Source organism: Uranotaenia lowii, chromosome 2 (assembly GCF_029784155.1).
Source record: "Uranotaenia lowii strain MFRU-FL chromosome 2, ASM2978415v1, whole genome shotgun sequence".
Lineage (NCBI taxonomy): Eukaryota > Metazoa > Arthropoda > Insecta > Diptera > Culicidae > Uranotaenia > Uranotaenia lowii.
In genome coordinates, this window is record NC_073692.1 from 389950428 (window position 1) to 389976765 (window position 26338).

The 26338-nt window shown below is 33.6% G+C and overlaps 1 protein-coding gene across 3 annotated transcripts in view; it reads right to left on the minus strand.

Annotated features, from left to right (window-relative positions):
• Positions 1-914: 914 nt before the first annotated feature.
• Positions 915-26338, minus strand: part of LOC129741865 (neuroligin-4, X-linked-like) — an 862824-nt gene continuing 837400 nt past the window's right edge. For all 3 annotated transcript variants that reach the window (XM_055733675.1, XM_055733676.1, XM_055733677.1), the window contains one exon: positions 915-3814. In XM_055733675.1, the coding sequence (XP_055589650.1) occupies positions 2945-3814 (870 nt within the window). In that variant the 3' untranslated portion in view covers positions 915-2944. The remainder of the gene's footprint in view (positions 3815-26338) is intronic.

Genomic DNA, 26338 nt, shown 5'->3' on the forward strand with positions numbered 1-26338 from the left:
ACCTCTTAAAATGAGAGCTGCTTTTTGAAATTCGAATAGCATTTGCAATGAAAATTAATAAAAACACTGAAATTATAACTCAACATGATTTGGATTCAAAAGTTCTCGAAATATATCAAAATAAATTTTATGAATTTTTGGTTGTGTTCGATCTTAATTTTATATCTTTTCTGTCGCTAAAGCTGATAAAGAAAAATTCAGAGGTGCTGCATACATTCAGGGGTAAAAACTGCAGGTGAGACATAAGGAATAAGGCAGCACACATAGCCTTGTTTGATTTCGGAAGCTAGTGGTTCCACTTAAAATCAAAGAAAGTTCCTCTCAAGATCATATTTTGATTTAAAAACTACGCGATTTATTGATATTTTGATGGAAAACTCTTAACAAATACTGAATAATGCCATTTTAGTCATTAGGGGAGAATGAGGATACTTGATCTCTGGGGATACTTGATTCCTTAGCTATATCTCGAAACTGGAATGTCATACAAAGATCAAATGTTCTAGACAAATGTGCCAAAATGAGCAAAATAATAATGCTTGTAGTTTAAAAAAATTTAACAAAATAATTGTTTGAGTAACCGAACTTTGTTTGAAAAATTTCACAAAATGTAACTTGAAGATCTTTTTGCATCACTTTAAAATGTTCCTAATATGGGAAAATTATGAAAAAAATATTTGTTCCAATTCATCAATCGTTCGAGCGTAAAATTAACTTCATAATGCCATATTTTCAAAGCAATGGAAAACTCTCAACTTTTTCAGAAAAAGTTTTCTAAAATGTTGATTATGGGTACAATTGATCCCCTAGAGTCGGGTACAATTGATCCCCCTTCCAAACGGCATATTCTTCTTCTGAATTGATCGTTACTAATATTCATCCAAAAACTAATATTTATCAAACAATTGTCTGTAGAAAAGAGCAAAAATAATTAATTTTCTCTTAATTATAAAAAATAGCGCCTTTAGCTATGCAATGTTATAAGCGTTGAGACAAATTATAGAATTTTATTCTTATGTCTGCTATAAATTGTGAAATGAGAACAAACATGACCGAAATAGTCAATTAACATTCTATCTTGGGGTTTTGATTGGTTTTTATACAAGGATTAGGGCTTCCTGAATAAAAGATCAAGTCTCCTTCAATAGGGGATCAAATCTCCTCTAACTTCAGAAAAATCGCAATTTTTTTACTCCCACGGAAATGCTTCTAGTTCATCAACGGGTTCAAGTATCGTTCTAACTTTTGGAGCATAGAAACTTGAAGTTACAAGCTGTCAGAAAATGTCAAAGACGGCGAGGTGCTAAATTTTTCCAATAAGATATGGTGAAAATAAGAAATGGGGATCAAGTATCCCCACTCTCCCCTAAGTATCAGTTCAAATCGGTCGAGTGTTACATACAATAACGTTCAAGCATACACGCTCCTTTTTTACCTCAAATTTAAGTTGTTTTGCTTCAAAACAACTTAACTGGCAACTCTCAACTTTAAGCTTGACTGGGCAATCGCAAGACTAAGTTCTGACTGACATACTCAAAACTAAGTTCGACAGTCGAACTCCAATTTGAACTGTTTTCATGCCTTTATTCGTAGCTACCCAAAATGTAGTTCGGCAGCCGAACTCGCTAAGTGTTTTCAGTTGAACATACACAAAGAGGGTTCAATTTTGAGTTCATTAGATCGATCTCAGTTTTGCTCCTTCGCCAAAGGAATAATGGGATTAGTTCGCAGTTCGAACTTTGTTTTGAACCATCGCAAGGAGGAAAAATGGAACTCTTTAAATTGAGATCCATTTTCCATAGAATCGAACTTTGTTTTGAACCACGATCAAACTGAATTTGGAGTACCAAACAAGGAGCGTGTAGATTGGTGAAAATTGCAGCAAAAAAGTCGCATGTTTTTAAAGCTGCTCATAATATTGTTTCATTTGATAAATTTTAGCGAAAATTACAAAACTTGTCCGAAAAGATCTTGAAAAAGTGCTTTTTCAACATTTCGACTAGATGCATAAGTAATGATTTCCTAGATCTTTGAAAAAGTAAAAAGTTCCGCTCAAGATCAAAATTCGGCTAGTTCCACTCAAGATCATTTATCCCATCTTGATGTTGTGCCGAAGGAGGTCAATCGACTAAATTTGTCATAAAATCGACTAAATTCATGCGTTAAAATTTTGTTCACAAAACAAAGTGTTGCATTTTTTTAAGAACGCACCCCTAAAAGCACACCGATTCAAACAAATTAAAAATGTGTCGTTTTCCTTAATCTGCTTTTTTGAAATTTGAAAATTAAGCGATTTTGAAAATTTTTGGTCTCTATTTTAGGAAGATAAAGTTAAAAATTCCAAATAAATTTAAAATGTCAAAACAATTGCACTAAACACAAATACATTGGTTGACACCAAAACCAACATCAGAGATATATCGATTTTAAGACAAGAGTGTCAAATTGGCACTCTTAAACTTATTTTTGGTCTGGAATTTCAAGGAGAGTATTAAAAGTGATGCAATTTTATGAGGCTTTGTAGAAATTGTTTTGGATGTCCCGTGAAAAAGTTACAAGCTTCAAAATTTTCATCACTGACAGATTCACACACTAGAATGGATGAAGGCTAAAATTGAAGTTGATACAAAATGAAAAAAAAACAACACCTAGTTGAACTAAAATCAACGAGAGCTTATGAACACATCATCCCCAACAAGCTTTCTAAAATTATCGGCTAAAAGTTGAAGTTCTCTGGCAAGTTATCAAAATCTTTCTCCGGAGCCCTTTCCTCGTACGGGAAAAGATAGGCTCCAGCACCAATGCACTTTGATCAAAGTTCTCAATTGCCCGAGCGAGTTCTTCCCTTATTCCCTTTAATGGCATTAGGGAGAGAAAGCGTATAGCGACTTATTTTCGGTCTTCACACAGCTTCCTGGTCGTCGTCAGCTGTGCTATACCTGTGCTATACGGTGACCTCCTGGATTTGAACACGCTTCTTCAAAGTCGAACTGCTGCCGGGATTAGCCAAAGCCGACACTGGCAGTTGCTGACCACCGTGGCCGGAACCGATGCTAAGCCCACCCCCGGTAATTCCCATCACACTTCCACCTGGCGCTGGTCCTCCTCCTGCTACTCCACCAGCACTTCCCCCCTGATGATGATGCGAATGATGGTGGTGATGCTGATGGGTCCCATTGCTTCCTAAACTACCGCTACCGATAAAATTATTATTGTTATTACTACTGTAGCCGCTAGAGCTCCCGGGGCCGGAACTTCCACCTCCCCCGCAAATCATCCCTGGGCCACTCCCACCTATCAGCTTCGGATTGGTCGAACTGACCAAATCGACCGTGATGACGTTGCTGCTGCTGCCATTGGCTGATCCCATCAGCTGCTGGTGACTGTTGCTGCTAGAATGATGGTGCTGATGATGCTGGTGATGATGATTGTTGTTGTTGTTACTATTTACAAGAATCGATTGCAGCGGGACACCCCCAGTTGATTGGGTCGTTGAGGAGCTGGCTGAAATCAGTGAGGGGGGTGGCGAAGGTGAAACCGACAACGATGGAGGACCACCTCCCACAGGGGCCGTCGTTGTTGTTGCAGCTGAGGAGGAGGCCGGCGATGAGGAGGAAGCATTGCTGGATGACCGGAGCGGAGGCATCGGGGCGGATTTGATGGCGGACCGCGGTAGGGTCTGGTGATGGTGTTGGTGATGATGCAGGTGCTGATGGACGGCTGCTTCCGGGAGCTGGAGCGGGTGCCGGGACGAGAGATCATGGCAGCCTCCTATCGTTAGGGTGGTGTGGGCAGGTTGCGTCGCGTGGTGGCTCTAGAAAATTGAGAAAGAGAAAATTGAATATGAAGTTAGCAGTTGAATTTTCTGTTATAACAAGTTGAAATTAAAAGGTTCAACTAAATTATGCATCTGCGATACTGAGCTCATCGATAATACGGATATCAAGGCCGGATTGAAGGTGGGGGGCAATTGCTCAGGCAACCCCGGCTCAGGGCGGCTCCCCGAGGGAAAAAAGTTTAATATTACATCAATCAAACTGCTTTAAGTTCTTGAAGTCTAAGAAATCTAGGAAAGGAAGTATAAAGTAGAAAAAAAATGAAATCAAACGTAAAATAAATCAGCTCAGGAGGGGCCTGTGAAATAATATGTCAAAAAGTTTCACTATAATATAAGTTTATCAGAATTTTTCAGAATGCATCTCTGCCGGACAAATTCAGGAATTTTTTTTATAAAAACCTGAAAATGTAGGCATTTGATTTCAAAATTGGTGACTGAAAATCCGTGCAATATGCGGGCAAATTTTGTCAGAACCCAGAAATGACTCAACAAAAAAGAGTCGACTACACTACAGAATGACTACACAATTAGTTTTTTTGTTGTTCGATTTACCAAATGAAGTGAATAAATCCGGCAAAAATCCGAGCATTTATAAATGAAATCCAGGCAACCGGGCTGGGCCGGACTGTTCCTTAATTTTACATTTAAAATCCGGGCAATCTGGCAACCTTACCTTAATATAGGGTGCCCCATTAAGTCTAAGCACGATTTTGATACTAATCTACTCATTCCAGCTGACTTCTTCTGGGTGTTGTTGTTTAAAGTTTAATAAAAAATCTGTGTATCGTAAGCTACACTGTTCATAATTTTCATGAAAACGAGAAGCATTTGCCAGAAGAAGCTCAAAAATATCGTGCACAAATGACATATGAAAAAAGTACGAATTGAAGCGTCCTCAAATTCGATTCGGTAGTATGGAAAGGAATGTAACTTCGTGGACAAAAAAATTTAGGCGGAAACCGGGTTCGGTGGACAAAACTTTGAACCGGAAAGTCATGCGTGTTTACGCCTGTAGGAAGACTGCAGGCCAAAATGTGGAATTCTCTCTCAGTAAGACATTAAGACATATAAGAAGCAGAAGACGCCGAAGTGGAATTAAAAAATATACTGCTTTGTGAAACCAAGAGCTTGTAAATTAGATGATCAAATGTTGTGTGGAAATTCGGTGTGCATTAGCATCAACGACGAAACCTTTTGCAAATTTTGTAACAAAACGCTTCCAGGTGAACAGTATTACACTGTTTGGTATAGCGAGACGAAGACATCAATTTTTACAGAAAAACTCAGTACAAATACTGAGTTTTTCTGTAAAAATTGATGCAATGATTGATCAAGCCATCAAATGTAAGGGTGCAAGCTTTCCGACCTATTCGTGAACGCTGACACAATGAATACAGCTGTTAACTTCCGAGGGTGCCTGAAGCGTCGCCTGCTCTCCATGATCAGCAAGCATGATCATCCAGTATTGATTTGGCCTGATTTTCCGTCATTTCACTACTCGAAGGACACGATGGCTTGGTACAAATCCAACGAAGTCCACTTCGTATCAAATGAGATAAATCTGCAAAATTGTCTACAAGCAAGAGAGATTGAAACTTTTTGATCCCATACCAAATCGTATTTGAGAAAACATGTGAAGTCTGCAGATTCTATCGAAAACTTAACAAAACACCGACAAATGTGGTAAAATAATCGCAAAACAGTCTGCGCTGAAGCTAATGATCAGACCCCGATCAAAAATTCGATCCCTGGCCTACGATCGACTGAAATCAAGTTTTTTTTATTGATTCACTGTAAAAAAAGATCTTTAATATGATGTTTTTTTTACAGTGAATCAATAAAAAAAAATTGAATGTTAAAAGTGAAAAAAAAAATGATTTGCTTATAAATTGTGTTTATACTGTTCATTGAGAGACATCCTATACAAATTAAGGAGGGCTTCTAGAGTATGCGTAGCAGAATTTTTCCGTTTTATATGAGATAAGCTTATAAGGATAATTCTTTTTTCCAAAGCTTAAAATATCTGGGCACTTTGGAACAACAACAAGAAATCCGGATAAGTTTAAGCAAAATTTATCATTAAAAAAAATCAACAGAAATTGAGGATAGCTTAAATTTCGATTTTTTTTTTCATCGAAACACGTCAGGAGCTTTCAGATTGCTTCTCAAACTTCCTGAATTTTCTTTTTTTTTATTATGTGAATTAATCTAGCAAAAAATGGAGCTGATTTCACGATATTCTGGGAACCAGGCTAGACGGTAGACTGCTCAACTTGTCCATTTTACTTTGAGAACTTGAGCATGGCCAAATAAATCAGAGAAATCAGAAATTTCCTACAATAAATATTATAACATTTTCTCTTAATTATTCAGTAAATGACATATTTCAGGAAGTTCCAGTGAATTAAATGTTATGCCTTTAATATGAAAATCAAAGGCGTTAAAATAAGAACACGGTGGGTGGAATTTTTTTTCTAAGCTTTGATAAAATTTGAATAAATGAAAATAATTATCAGTTTTTGAAAGAAGATTTGCAGTACAGAAAAGGTTAAAATAGAGAAAATCATCTCCCACTACATTTAATATAAATTTTAAGCATTAAGTTCAAAAGTATATCGCATGACACTTGAAGCTTCTACATTTTTATGAGGAATTTTATAAATATGCTTCCTTTGGAGAGATTCATGTGTACTTAAATCAATTAAAAGACATTTAAATAAAAATCGGAGAGTTTTATCCGGCAAATATCCGGGTAAATGACTGGTATTATAGAAAGTTGAAAAAAAAGGAAGTGTTGGAAAACTTTGAAAATTAAATGAAATTTTTAGTTCTCTCCGGCCAATTACTCAAACCGAGAATAAATTTTACGAACTTTATAAACACTTTCGTCAGTTTTAACTTTCTACACCCTTTTTCAGAGAGTAAATATTGAAAAAAAAAATCTAAATTAAAAAAAACTAATGTTGTTTCTTAAATAAGACCAATTGGCAATACTGAGTTTCTCTTTTAATTTTTCATACCAGTTTAAGATTTGAATCTCGATTTGAATCTCGAATTCCAGCTTTTCTAGCTGATTTAACCTTATTTTAATGCCATTGATTTTATGAGCAGCTTTCGGTGAAGCACACACCAAGCTTGGTGGATTGAAAAAAATGTTAATATCTTTCTTTGAATATTTCTAATACAGATAATTTGAATTGGGGATTGAGTTTTTGAGCAAATTGCGAAATTAATGTTGCATTTGAAATCCGGCTTTGATCCGGCTATCTAGCAAGTTTCAAAGACCGCATAGTAAAGTTAAAATTCTTTATTCTTGCTGTTAAAAAATGTTTTTCCACATCCTTTGAAAATGAAATCAGATTTTTTCGAATGCCTCCTAACACTTCTAAAAACGCTTGGAAAGAACGTTTTCTATTTTAACCCTATGTTTATGAACCATCATTCACTTTATTTTTAAATAAGACAAATGAATTCGAAAATTTATGGAAGTTCTACCAATTTTCGAATCTGCTTCGAATTAGAGAATTAATTGAATTGAGATGATATATTTTTAAGTTGATATCAATTGACAAAATTGAAATGAATCAACACTTGAAACTAAATAATATTCAATACAGAAATATTTTGATTCTTCAAACAAGTTTTAAATTTTCAAAAAAAAAATTGATTCCAGAAATCCATTCATCATTTTTTGAATTGGTATTAAATTTAAATTAGTTTCGGGAAGAATTACCCTGGTAGTTAAACTTCCTTGAAAAAAAAAAATTAATAAATTAAAAAAAAACATTAGTAAAACAGAAACAGTTCAATTTCTTGCTATTAAAACTAGATATAACACCAAAACTACAAGCAATTCTTTTTTGTCATTTATTGAAACTGGAAAATTTGTTTAAAATTTCTATATGAGGTAATCAGATTATAGAAGTAAAGTGATTGAGGATCCTTGAATTTAAAATTTTGAACGTGAACTAAAGTGAGAACTATTTCTATTCTATTTTGTTAATTGAAAGAGGATTTTAATCAGCTTGGTCATTCGTCTTCTTAAGAAATTGAATTCATTTCGTAAAGTTAGAACTCAAATTGAAACATGTCATAAGTATGAATAAATCTCTTAATATCTCGGCTGTGTGTTGAGATAAAAAAGTCTCTACCCAACTGTCATAGTCGTCATTTTGCGAATGCAATAGAACGCTGCAAAAAATTACTTTTTGCTCCCATATGTTTTTTCGATGCCTTTTGGGCCATCAAGCATTAGTGTAAAATTTGAGATGATTTGGTTCCTGAGGTAGCGAAACGCGTTTTAATTTTGACATTTACAAGAAAGGAAGTTGATCTTTGGTTTTGACTATTCTAAAGCTTCGTTTTTTACTGACATGACAAGCAGCTAAGCATTTCATGAAGAAAATTATAACAATTTCAAAAGAAAAAAAATCTGAATCCATCGAAAAATACATTTTGAAAAATGGCAGTCTTGGCTTGATAGAGTTTTCAACAATTTCATGAAATGTTTTTGCAAATTTATATTTATCAAATAAATTTTTGGCTATACAAAGCAGTTTTATGTAAAATTCTATTCCCATCCTACGGTTATACAGCTTTCAAATAAACAGTAAACAACGCTAAAATAACAAAAAAAAAGTGGAAATTAAAATTGTAGAACATTGATTATCTTTTCTGGGGTGCAAGTTCGGTTTGAGCTTTGTTAACATGAATTAAACTGCAAGAATCAAGGAACATTTTTCACCCAATTTGATATTTTTCGAAGCTTTTAGTACATTTCAAATGATTTTTGAATTGAAAAATTGTTTTCCCATAAAAAATTCAATCTCGTTGCACTAATTCAGGACTGGATGGAAAACTTCCAATTTTTTTTTGCCATTTCTGGCAGCAAAAACAACCACAAAAATGTTATGAATGGTGTAAAAATGTGTTTGCGTTTTTAAATTTTTGGAAAAAAGAGAAGAAGCTTAGCCTTTCATGAAAAAATTAGAACCATTTTGCAATAAAAAATCTGAATTCAAAGAAAATTATTGAACAATGATACTGGCTAGAGCTTTTACAACTTTCAAGAATTTTTTTTTTCAAAGTTAAATAAAATTAAAAAAATTATTAAATATGCAAAGCCGTTTTTTGCGATTTTTTTAAATTTTCAGTTTCACCCTACGGTTAAACAGCTTTAAAATGTCAAATCGTAAAAATTGTAAAAAAAAATCCCACAACATCGGATTTCTTTTCTTGTGCAAAAGTCAGATTTAAGGTTTGTTTACATGAAATGAACTGAAAGAATCAAGGAATTTTAAAAATCAAAACATTTATTTTATTTTTAAGAATTTTCAGTAAATTTCATGCGATTTTTGAACGATTTTTTTTATTCCATACAAATTTCCTAATGAAATTAAAACTTGTTACGCTAATTAATGACTGAATGAATGGCTTCCAAAATTGTCATTGCTTTTTGTGGTAAAAGAAAAAACTAAAAAACGTTATGGGAGTTGTAAAAATGTTTTTATTTGAAATGATCATGCAAAGCTTCTATCTCTATATGATATAAGATTTGTTTTGCTTTTTCACATGGAAAAGGAATTTTTCATTAATTATCAATAAGTCACTCAATGCAACCAATTTAAAAATCAAAGATTGTGGGGACTATGGGTCACATAACTTGGGGTATCTTGGGCCACCTATATTTTGACGTTTTTCTACACATATCTACATAACTACTTCTTCGTTTGCTATGCCAAATGAAGAGTTATGAAGAACATTCTGTCAATTTTATTCAATGCAATAGAGACGAACATACTTAAGAAATTTTGCAAAAACATTCGCGTTACTATTTTTTTTTGCTTTAATTTGACTACATGAAATCTAAAATGACACTTTTGGGTCAACTCATTAACTTCGTATGTTATTTAATCATATTGGATTTGGCGGCCCAAAATTTCATATCATTTTTCAAAATGCAAAAAAAACAGTTTTATAAAACAGTCAGGATTCGGGGAAAATTTTTGTTTTGTAATTAGGTAAATAGCCTAATGGTACGTTAGAAATGTTTTAAACCATATCATTTATTTTTTGTATTTTAATTTTTGTAATAAAGAAGGTATGGAGCTAAGGAAAAAAAGTTGCCCATGATACCCACTCTCCATTATTGGATAAGAAAATCAGTTTAGATCTTATTGATTCTACATGCTATTGAAGGGTACTTTTCCATTATTGAGAGATTTTTTGAATATCATCGGTAATTTTTGACTACTGCCTTTAATTTTTTCTGAATGTTTTCTCAAGGACCCTCTTGAACCGGTGTCTCGGGTTTTGGTTTTCCTAAGTCAGGCCTAAAGACAGGCCGTGATTACTAAAAAAAAACATGTGTTTTGTCTAAGACTTCTCGCAACATCAAGTTTTGCCATATTTTCTAATGCGAATAATTTTAAATATTGCTCTTCAATCCATAATTTTAGCCCCTGTAGGTACATAGTAAAAAATATAAAATGTTTAAGTCACAGGTATGAGATATTAGTATTAAATTTTGGATTCAGAGTTCAAGATATTGGTTTGGCCTAGAACAATTTCCAAGACTTTTAATAAATGTCAGATCATTGGTCACAGAATCAGTCTAACTTTGTTTTGATCGAATTGGAAGTGTCAAAGGGTGGGGGACAATTGAAAAATTCTAAAAACATTTTTTAAACATTTTCTTTCTTTTAGTTAAATTAAATAACCTGGGAATATGAATATGAGTTCATCTTGAATTTTTATGCTTGTTTGAATTTCAATCAAAATGAATTAATGTAGCGCGAGGAGATTGATTGTGTTTTTGTTACAGTCAAACCTATTTCCGACAGTGTGTTTGTACCAAAACTTGGATTTATCTCATAAAGCTTATCAATTATAAAAGTTGTGTAGTATTATTTCATCATTATGTACAAGAAGAGTTTTTAACTTTTTTCAACAACTGTTAATTGATTAAACATTAGATAACATAAAGGCATTTTTCTTTTGTAGATTAACTCATAGTCATGCAATCCAGTTGAAAATTTATCGCAGAAATGATTCTGAAATTCATAATGGACTCGATGATTTCTGATTCAAATGTATTTAGTAATTCTTATTTTTTAGAATTGTCTTTCTGAGTAAAATTCAACGAAAATTTGAAATCATGACGCTCCAATTGAACATTTTCTTATATTTTTTTTTCTACAGTTTAACCCCAATTTGCTCTTGAGTTTCAGTACTATACTGTTGGAAGTTTGGCGGCCTGTAACTTTATTCGGGTGCATCCAAATAAAAGCCCAGGAAAATAAACTTCTTGAGTGTCAATTTGACAATCATCACATAAAATATCAATATCTTTCTTGTTTCTCAAGCGGTTTTTACATATTATATGTTTCTCAGACAATACTCAGCTACAAAACTTCAGCTTTCTGTTATTCTAAGTCTAAGCAAAAAAAAAAACGAAACAACATGCTTCGAAAAAAAATACTGTTGATCAGCTACGGAATGCTAAAAAAATCACTGAGTGTCCAAGAAAGCTGAAGTTAGAAACTTTACGGAATTATTTTTTTGAATTTTTTTAAGATCATGACCACAAAAAATGTAAAAAAAGTGATTTGAAAACCGTCCTTTTCAATCAATAAACCGTCAAAATTGTTAAAGTCATACCAGATAAATTTTGAAAAGTAAAATGAGAAATTGGCGTTATTTAGAGTGTCAAATTGACAATCCAAGGACGGTAACGGGTAAAATTTTCAGGGAAGGATGAGGGTTAAGAAATGGCGTTGGTTATTCTTTTTTAATATTTTTACTTCCATAGGTAGACATATTAAATTTATTCAAGATTTTGAACTTATGATAGTTCACTTTGGAGACTAGCACTTAATATACTGAGCTAGGCTATAGGTTTCATGATATTTGCATTAAAATTATCTGCTATCATAGCTTGTACCGACATGAAATTTAATTCTATTCAAGAGAATAAATTTTCACTAAGCGCTGTTATTCAAATCATAGTTCAACCGAATGACAATGGCAATGCCCGGTCAATGTTATTATTGTTGTTGTTGTTGTCACTGTTGTTGTTATGGATGGAACCTAATAATTCAAACATTATTGATAATTCACCGAGTGCCGAGTACCAAAGCCTCAGTGAAAAGCTGTGCGATTGTGTTTACCATCCGCAGTTAATTACATGCGCATACATTTGCCATGAATAACAGCAAACGAAATCAAGATGACAACCATTTTAATGCCCAATTAAACCCGTTAATCGTCCTGCTCGCCGAATGCCACACCGCAATGGACTCCGGAAAGGGCTTTTCTAATGCCCATTCACGAAAATCGACCATCTAGTTGAGTTGAAGTTAGTTAGTTTATTGGTGTCTAACGAGTTTTGTGCGGGTTTTAGGATTCAGTGAGTGCTGCTATGTCATCGCTAATCCTGCCAACTGTTGTCGGTTACCGGCTCAATGGCGAAATCGGGATTTAAGCGAATCCATCCATAATGGCGCGGATTGCTGCTCCTGGAAAGTCATTCTGGGGCCAGCCGAAATAAGCAAACGCGAGAAGAGATCGTTTTGTTTTATTGCGCTTGTTTAGGGTTGAGTTGTTCTTAAGCGATGTTTGCTCGCTGCTTGGGTGAGCAATATTTTTATGAACCGTGACCGGACCATGATTGGCGGTTTTCCTTGGAAAGAAGCTGGGATATAAGATTTCAGCAACGATTGGTAGAGGTTGAAGTAAAAGTTCCATTATTTTGAGTGTGGCAACACTTCAATCAAAGCCTGATAAGTTAAAGTTTTGTAGCTATGTTTCGATGACTGTCGAATGCTTCAAATTGAAAAGTTCTTCAAGAATTCTTTTTTTTTTTACAGATTTCAAGCAGACATTGAAAGTCCATTTGGTAAAAGAAATTATACGCAAATTTATTAAGGAACTGATAATTTATGATATTTTATATTTCCATGAAGAGGTCTATTATTACTGAAAACTCAGTGTTTTGAGGTTATGATTATACAGATGCCAAAACCATCAATTCTATATACTATGTATACCGTAATCCGGGGAAAGATTTATCCCTTTTTTAAATATTTTTCGATTATTTTTTTCTAATAAAGGGAATGTGGCATGTTTTATATTTTTAAAACCAGTACTGGACTCCTATGAACGTAAAACATGGCTGCAGAAATTTATTAAAGTATTTTAAATTTGATTTAAAAATCGATTTCGTCTCGGTTCAGAATTTGATGCTTTGAGGTGACATTGTTCAGTTTCTATTTTTACGGTTTTATCGAGTTTTCTTGATCATAAAGGATACAAAACACCTTCAAATATTTACAAATACTTGATTATCATTTTTACTTTGCTTTTTAACATTTTATTTAAAAACATTTACAATCGAAAAAAGAAGAATGATGCGGCATACATTCAGGGGCAAAGTTTGTCAAGTTTTGGCTTTAAAATAACAATGAAATTTTACCTTCACACATTTTCTTCGGCCCTATTATTTCCATTTTCATTTTTTTCTCCAAAGTAAACCATTTGATAGGATTCCTATCCATTTTCCAAATACCGGCTTACTCTTGGAAAATGTCCTTATTTTTTAAATTTATTTTTTTTTAATTAAATGACTATAGAAAAAGCACTTTAACTACACATGTACAAAGAAAAAAAAAGTGTTCTTTTACTTTCAACAACGCGTTTGCTTCTGAATGCTTTTTGATATCATCAGAATAGCTGTTTGTTTGCGAGCATTGGAAAGATAGATATTTTTAGATTTTGAATTGATATTTTCAATAACAGAAAAAAATTTCAAATACAAACCAAGTTTTGTCTATTTGATACTCAATTAATGGGCTTTCAAACGTAGAAAACAGTTTTCAAAAATTTAAAGTTAAGACTGAGTTATTGATGATCATGTGGAAAAATTTATTGATGGTCAAAATTACCCCGGTGTTCAAAGTTACCCCGTTTTACGGTACCATGACGTCTCTCCCTTAACAAAATTATTACTGTGCATAGCAAAACCTTTTTTTTTTTTAATTTTTTGTTACCCAAAACAAAATTTAATTATAATTTCCAAGCCAAGCATAAGCTAAATGTACGAACTTCAAATATATTCGCGTGTTTACGAGTGAATTTGGTTTCAATTAATGAAGAATCATGAAGCAAGCAATTAATAGTTATTCAGAATGCAAAGCCCGTTCGGATTATACGTGTTCACCACATGTTAACTTCGAACCAACCAGATTTCATTGTAAAGATTAAGGTTGCTACCTCCATCGCGGTCCTACTCCTTTTAAATAATGAAATGTTGCGGGGTGAAGTAAGATGTACGTTAATAAGTTGTCCTCGTAAAAAATGCTCTTTCGCTCTTTTCAACATCTTTATATTTTCTCCTAACTTTTCTATCCATCTTTATCAATTTTCATTTCTGACAATCTTTCACCGAGAATATACATTTTCACCGATATGCCGAAAATCAATTTACAAAAATCAATTAACGGTGGTTAACTAATCTTAAAGAATTCAAATTAAATTTGAATATTAAATAAACTGCATTTGATTGACTAGAACATAAGCCCAATGTTTAAAAAAAAAATAGGAATCATTGAATATAATCAAATCATGAAAGGAATCAAACATTATGAACTTGTAGCAACAAATTTAAGAAAAACTACTTTAACCCTTTAACAAATTTTACGTAAAGCTTCGGTATTTTAATTTTAATGATCTGCCCTTTTAAGAAAAAAAAATTATTAACAATAATATTCTATCGTTTTCTATCAAGTTTAACGAAAATTAAAAAAAATTAACAAAAACGACTAAACTTCCAAAATTGCCGAAACAACTAAATTTACAATAATTGTAAATATCCAAAATTGATTTAAATTGACACAATTGACAAAAAATATAAGATTAATAAGATTAAAAGACTTAACAAAATTGCTTCGAAGTAAGGCTAATTGACGAAATCAATAAAATTTGCAAAGTTCGCCAAATTAAGAAAATTTGACATAAATATCAATACTGACAAAATTTTCAAATTTCACTAAAAAAGCCGAAAGGACAAAATTTATAATATTTCAAATGAAATAAAATTGAAAATATTAACAAGAGTGAGGAAAATTGACCAAATTTATCAAACTAACAAAATTGATCAAATTTACATAAATGACAGAATTGACAACACTGAAAAATTGTCAAAAATAACCTTAAAGTTGAACGAATTGGTAGAATGGGCCCACTTGGAAGAATTGACAAAACTGACATAATTGACCAAATGTACAGAATAGAAAATTTTGAAAAAATGGCGAAATTCACAATACTAATTTCATCAAAAAAGTTAACAAATTTGAAACAAATGGAAAAATCAAAACAAAATTCAGAATATTTAGAACACGTTTGTTTTGGCAACGCGCCCGAGCATTTTGTGTTGCCAAAATCGAATGTCGCGTAAATCGAACGGTTTTTTTCTCAACTTGTTGTTCACTTATAACTACAAAAAATCTTTATTTATTATCATCAACGTTATTTTTAGTCTATTTTCAATCATTTTTCATAATATTGTTTTATCATATTCCTGATGCATTTAGCACTTTTTAAATTTTGTTTATAATTTTCGTTTTTTTCGTCATATTTGCTATTGTTATTATTATTCTATTATTATTATTATTATTATTCATATATATTTTTTGCTTTTCTTGTCAATTTCAGTTTTTGTTTTTTTTTTTTGATATTATGAAATTTTCATCTTTTTGTCGCTTTTGAGTTCTTTATTTGTTTTTCAAATTTTGTTATTGTGGTTGTATTGATTTGTATTGTATAAATTCTTAAAACTATAATCAATGATTTTTTTTTTATTTTTTTAAATTTACGTGCTTTCACATTCGATGGAATATTATAAACTTTCAAAAAAATTATGGAACATGGCCACACACATCAATTTATAGCGTGTTTTTACGAAATAAGCTTTCATGCACTAATACCCCTTTTGACCTCAAGGGCCTCACTTGTATTTAGAAAAACTCTATATTTCTGTATTTAGGCTTGAACATCTGTTTAAAAATTTGGATCTGTATCTTATCTATATTTGCGTTGAAAAATGTGTATGATACAGAAAAATGAGAGAAGTTGAGATGCGGTGCACCGTCCGCGATTTGTCATATGTCGTATTTATTCCCCTTCTCAATGCAATTTGTGCGTTGGGAGAAGTATTGATCTTACAATGTGGAGGTGAATGAACCAACCGGTTTGCAATCCCAAAAAAAAAATATCTATTATTCGCTATCGCAGCCTGCAATGTGAGAATGAAGTACGTATGAATGGCTTTTTTTTCTCCTAGGTTGTAACCCTCCAGCATCGTTGCCAGATTGCAAACTGCTAAAATTCGTAGGTTTGACGAAAAACGAAAAATGTACTGGTTTTGGCAAAATAATCTCTTTTTTTGGTCGTTAGGTAGAATTTTATCCGCAGAAGCCCTACAACTCTTTCGATAATCCGTAGAAAATTTGTAGAAAATACTAAAAATCCGTAGATTTCAAGCATCGATCCGTAGAAGTGCTTAAAATCCGAAAATCCGAAGCGAAGTGTAGAGAACATCTCTCAGATTAAAGTTTTTTTTATTACATTTAAGCTTTTTAAATCAGATTTGAACTTCAGTCTACAATGCTCTCAAGGCAAAAAAAGCTTAAGCATAGAGTTGTTTTAAAACAACACTAATAAAAATCCAAATACCCATCTCGAAAACGCGTGGATATTTTTGAATGATTAATTCACAAAAAATAATCTAGAGATTGAAAGCAATTAGTCTATAGTATTTTTTACGAAAAATCAATGTATGTGTTAGATATCCAACAAAGTATGCTAAAAATTGCTAAAATCAAGTTTATTTATTTTTTTGGAAAAAGTGGTTTTTGGAAAATCGCTGTTATTTCTTCAAATTTTCAAATTCATAAATTAGTTTGAATCTCAATCAATAACAAACACATCTTTGCTTCTAATTAACAAAGTTTGGAAGAAATTTGCAAAACCGTATTGAAATGAATTAAGAATTTCAAAATTATTTTTCAACTTTGATTGGCCATAACTTTTATAATACTCAAAACAACGACTTTTAATCTGTTGAGTAGTATTATTCAAATTGAAATTTTACAATTTTACTGAATTAATAATTGCTGTTTATTCTCATTTAAAAAAAGTCGTGCATTAAAGTATTAAATATGAGGAAAATAAGCTAACTAACGAGATTCACTTACACTTAGCAAATAGAAATTGTTCATACGATGCATAGAGAAATCGTGTCACGTTTGATACTCTTGAATCCACCATATAACTATTATAAAATAGGGCCTCAGCTCCAAATTTTTGAAACTGGTTCGACCGAAATATGATATCCTTCCTGTTAATCTTCCAAAGCTGTTGGGGTCAATATAGACTGAAGCGCAGATTCAAAACACAAGGCTGCAATGATAAACAATTCGTGAGGACCTCATCACTCAGATTTAAACTTTTTTTTTCACAGATTTAAGTTTTTTTTTCTCAGATTCAAGCTTTCATGGCCTATGCTCTCAAGATAAAAAAAGCTTAAATCTGAGGGAAAAAAGCTTCAAAACGATATTCACCAACACTTAGCTACAAGATTTTGGTCACCACCAGGCCCCGACAATGATATACAATCCATATGGAGCTTAAGCCACAGATCTCAGATTTAAGCTTTTATCCTCAGATTTAAGCTTTCATCTCCTATGCTCTCAAGACAAAAAACACTTAAATCTGAGGAAAAATGCTTAAAAACAAGATTCACCAGCACTTATTTAAAAGATGTTCACAAATTCTGTATCGTTGCCGGGGCCTCGTCACCACCAGGCAGCAATGATATAGAATCCGTGTGAAGCACATCTCTCGGATTCAGCCTTTTTTATCAGATTGAAACTTTTTTTTTCTCAGATTTAAGCTTTTTTCTCGGATTTCAGCTTTCACCTCCAATGCTCTTAAGGCAAAAAAAAAGCTTAAATCTGAGGAAAAAAAAGCTTAAAAACGAGATTCACTAACATTTAGCAAATAGATGTTGGTCACACGATACATAGACAAATCGTGTTTCATTCAGATCCCGGCAACGATATACAATCCGTATGGAGCTTAAGCCTCAGATCCCAGATTTCAGCTTTTTTCCTTAGATTTAAGCTTTTTTCCTCAGATGAGCTCTCATCTCCTGTGCTCTCAAGGCAAAAAAAGGTTAAATCCGAGGAAAAAAGCATAAAACCAAGATTCACCAGCACTTATTTAAAAGATGATGGTCACACGATACATAGACAAATTCTGCATCGTTGCCGGGACCTGGTATTATTGCAAAAGTCTGATTCAAAACAACTTAATCATCATTCCAGTTTACTGAAGAAATAGCATGTTTAAGAAACAAAGTATGTATTTTGAAAATGATAATCAAGTAAACGAAAACAATTAAAAATTTGAATTTAGAAAATCGGTTTATTGAGTTTTTTCTACCCAACTTCCACATATTTATACATCGTCAAAAAGTTTTATTCATGACAATGAGGAATTTTAAAGGAACACTTATGTACTGCAAAGCTGTCAGAAATTTTTATAAATTTAAGATTACAATTTTTTTGGGACTGTTGTTTTTATTCAAAACCTACTTCAGATAAATGGAACAATAAATCTAATTAATTTTGTAATATTGAGAATATTCGACAATTTCCTCTTTTACATATAGTTAGTTCCAGCGTATTTTTGTTTTAAGTTCAAATATTTACTCTATCGAATTATTGAATATAACTTACATTTTAACCGTGATATATATAATTTGTAAAAGGCAATATTAGAATAGTGTTTTCTTGTTTTATCAGATGTTTAAAGAATCCGAATCTGATTGCATAGATTGAAGAAATTTCATAATGGTTTACAAACAAATATTTAAAATCAACTTAAAGTTGAAATATTTAATGAAAAATCTACATATCTAAAGGTTTTAGTTAGAATTGGGATTTGAATTCACGGGTTTGAGACATAAAAACTGTTTGATCACTTGTTATTGACTGGATAATACGGCAAAAATGAAGTATTGATATGAAGTACAGTAAGAAACAGGAATTTTTAAGAGATTAGAAACGGTAAAGTCACAAAGTGATGGAACAGCGGAGGCCTTTAGGATTAATCAGGAGTTTCAATAATATACTTGGACATTGTAAGAGAGTAGGAGAATAGGTTTAAAGTGGCCACATTCATTTACCAAAGTGATTTCCATGCCACATCACCCTTACCCCCAAATAATCAGCGTGAGATTTGTGGAGGGATGGCATTCAGCTGGTTTTCGCAAAACAAATCATCACATGTACTGCACTTCCCTTCCTCCTATCGACTAGATGGACTTGGCCGGCGTCGTTATTGGTTCTTTCAAAAGTAGGAGATCCTCAAAATTGTACAGTGTGATTGTGTTGCTTGTTCCCAACAAATTTTCATTTGGTTCATTGTGCAATGATGATTATCAATTCATTACCAATCACGGAGTGCAACCATTATGCCATTGGCCAGGAGGGACCACAGGTGGTTGCAAGCTCAAGGTTAATTTTTGTAATATTGAGAAACTATAGTAAATCTATAAATATAAAAAGCAATTATCTGTATGTTTGTTTATTTGTTTGTTTGTTTGTTTGTTTGTTTGTTTGTTTGTTTGTTTGTTTGTTTGTTTGTTTGTTTGTTTGTTTGTTTGTTTGTTTGTTTGTTTGTTTGTTTGTTTGTTTGTTTGTTTGTTTGTTTGTTTGTTTGTTTGTTTGTTTGTTTGTTTGTTTGTTTGTTTGTTTGTTTGTTTGTTTGTTTGTTTGTTTGTTTGTTTGTTTGTTTGTTTGTTTGTTTGTCCTCTATAGACTCAGCCGTCTTAAGAGCTAGAGATCTGAAATTTGGCATGGATACTCATTAGGACCAGGAATAATGAAAAATGTTTTTAGATTTTTGGAGACTCCTTCTGAAGGGGGTCGTCCATACAAGACAAACATTGTTTTCACGTTATTGACGTTATTTTCCGTCGGATTGTGATGAAAATTTGCACATGAGTGTTTTGAGGGACGAGCAATCGATTACAGTTATCAAATTTAGGGTCAGGGGTCGGCCAAAGGGGTCGTCCATATCCACTGATTAATGTTTTTGCGATATTGGCGTTATTATACACCGGATTGTGATGAAAATTTGCACATGAGTGTTTTGAGAGACGAGCAATCGATTACAGTTATCAAATTTGGGGTTAGGGGTCGGCCAAAGGGATCGTCCATATCCACTGATTAATGTTTTTGCAATATTGGCGTTTTTATAGATCGTATTGTGATGAAAATAAGCAAATGAGTGTTTTGAGGGACCAGCAATCGATTTCAAGTTTCAAATTGCGGATCAGAAGTTGGCTGAAGGACCAATACCCAACTTTAATGTTTTTGCGATTTTGACGTTATTCTACATTGGATTGAGATGAAAATTTCCGCATATGAGTTTTGAGGGACGTTCTTTTGCTTTCAGGTTTCAAATCTTGACTCAGGGGTCGGCAAAAGGGGTTATTATCTGTTCACTGATTTTACGATATTCTCTTGATTGAGCATAGAATTGTAATGAAAATTGACACATGGGAGGTTAACAGAAAAGATAATTGATTTCAGGTGTCAAGTTTTGAATCGTGGTCAAAAAAAGGCCGTCCATGTTAGTTGCTCACTGTTTTCGTGATATTGTCGTGATCATGCATCGGATTGAGATGAAAATGTTCAGATGAGGATTATAAACTATGAGCAATTGACTCCAGGTAGCATGTTCCGTGTCAAGGTTCGGCGAAAGGGGCGTGTATATTCACTGTTCACTGTTTTCAAGTTCCTGACGTTATTTTACATATAAATTGAAAAGAAAATATGGCAAAAGGGAGTTTTGAGGAATTGGTTTCAATTATCGAATTTTGGGCCATGGGACAGAAAAAGAGGGTTTCATTGAAAGTTCAGTGTTTTGTGCAATAATTTTGTTGGATACCAATTTAAGTGTGAAGGTCAAGCAAAAGAGTCGTGCACACAAACAAATAGTACATGTTTCTGCCATAATGTCTAGATTTTGCAACCGATCGAGAAGAAAACACTCTCAGATAAATTTTAATAAAAAGCCAATCAACCGTTTAATTTGAATTTCAAGTAATAGTAACAGTAGCGACTTTAAACACTGTTGAATTTTTTCCCCAAAATTGTCGAAAGAATGTTTCGAGTTCCTTTTCTAAACTCATTTTGACGTACCAATGATTTAAAGCGAAACGAAGTTCGTACGGGATCAGCTAGTTACAGATAAAATGAATTTATTATCACCACAATTGGTCAACATTGGTCACGGAAACGACAACAACTTACACGACGGGTTTCCTCGAAACGGATTTTCTACGAACAGCTTTAGAGGGTTAAAAAAAGTTAAGATAAATAAATGCAAAATTATTTTTGTCTACAATTTTATCAATTTTTTCAATTTTTTTAATTTGGTCGTTTTTTATTTAAATTTTTGTCAATTTTGTTAACTTTATCATTGTTTTCATTTTTACCATTTTGTCAATTTTGTCCAGGCTAATGCGAGTGCTAATATTCGCCCATCATGCTTCTGACGTCATAAAAAATATAACGTCACATTTATTTTATTATCTTGATTTTTCATTGCTGGATGTTGCTAGCAACCCAAATGGCTACGTTTTTTGGAAGTGATCATTTTTATGGTATTTATGTACTTTGCAAATAAACAATTTTGTTTTTTTTTAATGCTTGTTCAGCCGTAGCCCGTGGCTTAAAGGATAGTGTTCAAGTCTTCTAAGCCAACGGGTATGAGATCGAATCCCGGTCACGGCATACATGGCACACTTTCTGTGGGTTGATGGTTTTAGCATTTGTAAAATACTAATCATCATATCCTCGAAAATTGTATATTTAGAGTTAAGTAAGAAGGAATCTTTTAGCGGAAACATGAAGTGTCATTGAGATCCTGTGTGGGTTTGTGTCATTTAAAAAAGGCAGACTATTTCGACAAAAAAAATAATAATAATAGCTTCAAGAAGAAAAAAAAATTTGAGGTATGATTTTCAAACCGAAATCGCCTTTTTAAGTCCATCATTAAAAAGTCATTTATTAAAAAATCTAGATAAAAATAACGGAACCTAGTATAATTTTTTTTACATAAATATCTTGAGACTTCATGCAATTTTATGCTGTAAGATTTGTAGAAATTGGTTAAGTACAAGGTGGTTCCTAAGATATAAGGTGCAAATTCTGGCGTTTTCACTTTTTTGGTCCTAAGTCTGAGTCTTACTGAAACACACGTTTGGTCATATTTTTGTTTGCTGAAGGGCGCATTTGAAATCTGCTTATGTTACTTTTTTAAATATTTCATCAGAATAGTTTTTCATCTAGTTTGTTAATCAAAATAATCAAAATAAATTTTATAATAGAGAAGTGGAATGGGTTACAGTTTACAGTTTTTTTCGCTTACTAGTTGTCAATCGATTCGGACGTGTTTTTTCCGCTCCTCCGTACTCTGCGTTTAACTTTTTTTTATCGCCCGCTGTTTTTAAATTAATTAAAATGAAGTGTGAAATTTGTTCTCTGGACTCTGCCACTGATTCAATCATGTGGAAGTGCATTGGTTGCCCGCGAGTTTTCCATGCATCCTGTGTGGGAGTTGTTATTCAAAGAAACACATTGAGGAGCAAAAAAGTGGATTCCAGTGCGTACCTCTTACCGTGCTGTCAAACTTGCCAGGAGCTCGTTAATGCTAAGCTAGAAATCAACAGTTTAGCTGAAGAACAAAAAAAACTAGCTGAGCTGATTCACAAAAACACGGAGGTGGCGCATCGCTTTGCGCTTCAGCATGATCAGTCAAACATGATCTTAGAGGCGATCGAAGGGCTAGAAATAGCTATGCAGGCCATTAAATTAGAGCTCACTACAATTAATAAAAACAGCACTTTAGCTGGATCTGTCGCTGCGTTGAAAAACCATGCGACATCGCTTTTCGACACGGCTATGTTGACTTCGCAGGAATGCCTAACAAAGTCAATTAATTCAGTGACGTCAGGTCTTTCCAAAGACCTGTGCAACATAAATGAGGAACTCAGTCAGCTACAACAGCTGTCGATGGAAATCGCCTCAAGTTGCACGATTACGTCAAACCCAGTATTGGAGCTTGATATACTGGATGAGTTAAAAACATTATCAGCCAACATAGCCTCTGCCCGTTGTCGTTCTCCCTCACCTCCGACACCAGATTACCCAAGCCTAGATATCGAGCTAAACAGAAAATTAAAATTAAATGACTCAGGTTGGCGACTTCTGGGTACAAAAAAGGTGTGGAAAGCTGACTGGGCAGAGTTCGATATTCGCCAGTCACGTCGCAGAGAGCAACAAAAAAACGCTGATAAAGCGAAAAAACGAAGAAAACGTCAACGTCAAATCAAACCGATCAAAAAGCCTTCCACTGACAAAGAACTGCTTGCTGCCGCCAAGGTCACGTTTAATAGGAAACCTCAGCCGAAAACAAAGATCCCGACCTTCATCAATTTTCAACGTGGAGATACTCTAAACCCTGGACCCTCTACTGTATCATCAAATACACCACCACTGGACCCTGGACCCTCTTCTGTGTCACCTAATACGCCACCACATCATGATAGGCTACCGGCTAGGTTCCCGACTACTGCTGCGGCAACGACTTCACCGTACCAAGCAAATATGTGCACACATCATCCATCGACTTCCATGCCGCCATATGCAACGTTCAATCCGTGTCCCACTTCATTCAGTGCACCCTTTGCCGGCCCCTGCTACCACCATGGCCCTAATGCATTTGATTTCAACAACCCGGTAATGTATCCATATTTTCTGCCCCATCGACGCGTGCCACTATAGGTACTAGCTCTTTGATTAATGTTGACCAAGCGGATCGCGTTACAATTCGTTCGCGCGACCATAGAACATCTTCTGCCCTGAATACATCCGCTATAGTAAATAATAATGAAATTGTGGCTTATTGTCAAAATTTTAACAGAATGCGAAGTGCATCGAAATTGAATATAATTTATAAAAATTTAGCAGCTAGTAGTTATACTATAATTTTGGGAACAGAAACAAGCTGGGATGTAAACATAAAGAGCGAAGAAGTTTTTGGTTCTAGTTTCAACGTGTTTAGAGATGATAGAAACTTTCTTCTTTCTGACAAGAAATCTGGCGGTGGTGTGGTTGTGGCAATCAGCTCTGTCTTCGATTCTGAGCTCATTCCTACGACTAAACACAAAGAATTCGAGCAGGTGTGGGTCAAAGCCCGCATCTTCAATGAAACGCATATTTTTGGGTCGATTTACTTTCCGCCAGAATATGCCACTAAAGAATATTTTCAAAAGTTTCTGTTTGACATTACTGAAATGTTCGCAAATTTTGAGCCCGAATTTAAAATACACCTTTATGGCGACTTTAACCAATCAAGTCTCCAATTCTTAATTGATGAAGATAATGAAAGCATTCTCTTGCCGATCTGTGGTGATAATGAAACACTGCAAATTCTTTTTGATAATCTGGCTTCTTTGTGTCTTAATCAAATAAATCATGTAAAAAATGCCTGTAGTCGATATCTGGACTTATTATTTTCCAATTTGACTGATGATTTTTGTGTTGTAGAAGCTTCAGATCCAATTTGGAAAAACGAGGTCTTCCACACTGCTATCGAATTCTCAATCATATGTCCTGATCAAAAACGTTTACCAGATGATTACGAGTTTATAGAGACGTTTGACTTTTTTCATGCTAACTATAATATGATTAAAACAAAATTACAAGTTGTTGATTGGCAAACAATATTCCGAGCTGAAAACTCAACAGACAATCAAGTGGAGATTTTTTACAAAATTCTTGGTAATATTCTCAATGAATACGTTCCAACAAAATTAAAGCGACGAACAAATAATAACAAAAATCCGCCATGGTTCACGAAAGAGCTTGTGCATTTAAGAAATAAAAAGCAGAAGGCACATAAAAACTGGAAAAAGAATCCATCATTAGTCACTAAGTTAGAACACCAAGAAGCCAGTAATCGACTAGCAATACGCTTAAATACTTCTTTCCAAGACTATAATATAAAAATTGAGCAAAACATAAAATCGAACCCAAGAAACTTTTTTAGATATGTCAATACAAAATTAAAAAATAATAGTTTTCCATCTCGCATGCACTTTGGCAGCATAGAAGTTCAAAGTTCCGACGAAATTTGTAATCTATTCGCCGACTTTTTCCAAAATGTTTACACTAGTTTTTCCGAGCAAGATCGTGATACTTCGTTTTTTAGTTATCTCTCTGATTCAACGGTACTTACTGTAGTAGAATCAATTTCCTTTGAAGAAATATGTAAAACCATTTCTTCCTTAGACAGCACTAAAGGGCCCGGGCCTGATGGAATTCCTCCACTTCTTTTAAAAAATCTAGTAAATGAACTGAGTATGCCATTGTTTCTTCTATTTAACTCTTCATTGAAATCAGGTGTTTTTCCTCAAGTATGGAAAGAATCATTTCTTGTACCCATATTCAAGTCAGGAAAAAAATCTGACATAAACAATTACAGGGGCATAGCCATTTTATCGTGCATACCAAAACTTTTCGAAGCTATAGTGAATGCAAAAATATATAACCAAATTAAAACACTCATTACTGAAAAGCAACATGGATTTGTTAAAGGAAGATCTACAGCCACTAATTTACTCGAGTTTGTTACCTATAATATTAGCTGTATGGATCGCGGTAATTCTGTACAGGCTTTATACACGGACTTCAGTAAAGCTTTTGACAGAATTGACATCCCCATGTTAATTTTTAAATTTAATAAACAGGGTTTCAGTTCACACCTACTGAAATGGATAAGGTCCTATTTAACGAACCGCTCACAAGTTGTTAGATTTAATGGTTCACTTTCAAAAAGTATCTCCGTTACTTCTGGTGTGCCTCAAGGCTCCCATCTCGGCCCCTTATTATTTATTTTATACGTAAATGATATAACTTGTCTTCTCAAGCAGTCAAATGTGCTAATTTATGCTGATGATATGAAACTTTATATGAAAGTGAATAGCGAAGAAGACTTTAGAATCTTTCAAAACGAAGTTAATGTATTTAACAAATGGTGCATTAAAAGTCTGCTCAAACTTAACGTGGCAAAATGTTCAAATATTGTATTTACCAGAAGAAAATGTCAGTCATATGAAATTGTCAAATTGGGAGATGATCCTGTCGAGAGAGTCAACAAGATTAGAGACCTTGGAGTTATATTGGACTCAAAACTTACCTTTGTAGATCACTATAACTCAATAATCCAGAAATCAAACGGTATGTTAGCATTTATAAAACGTTTCAGTTATAATTTTAAAGACCCATACACAATAAAAACATTGTACACAGCTTATGTTAGATCTATTCTTGAGTATTGTAGCGTTGTGTGGTCGCCTTTTCAAATTTT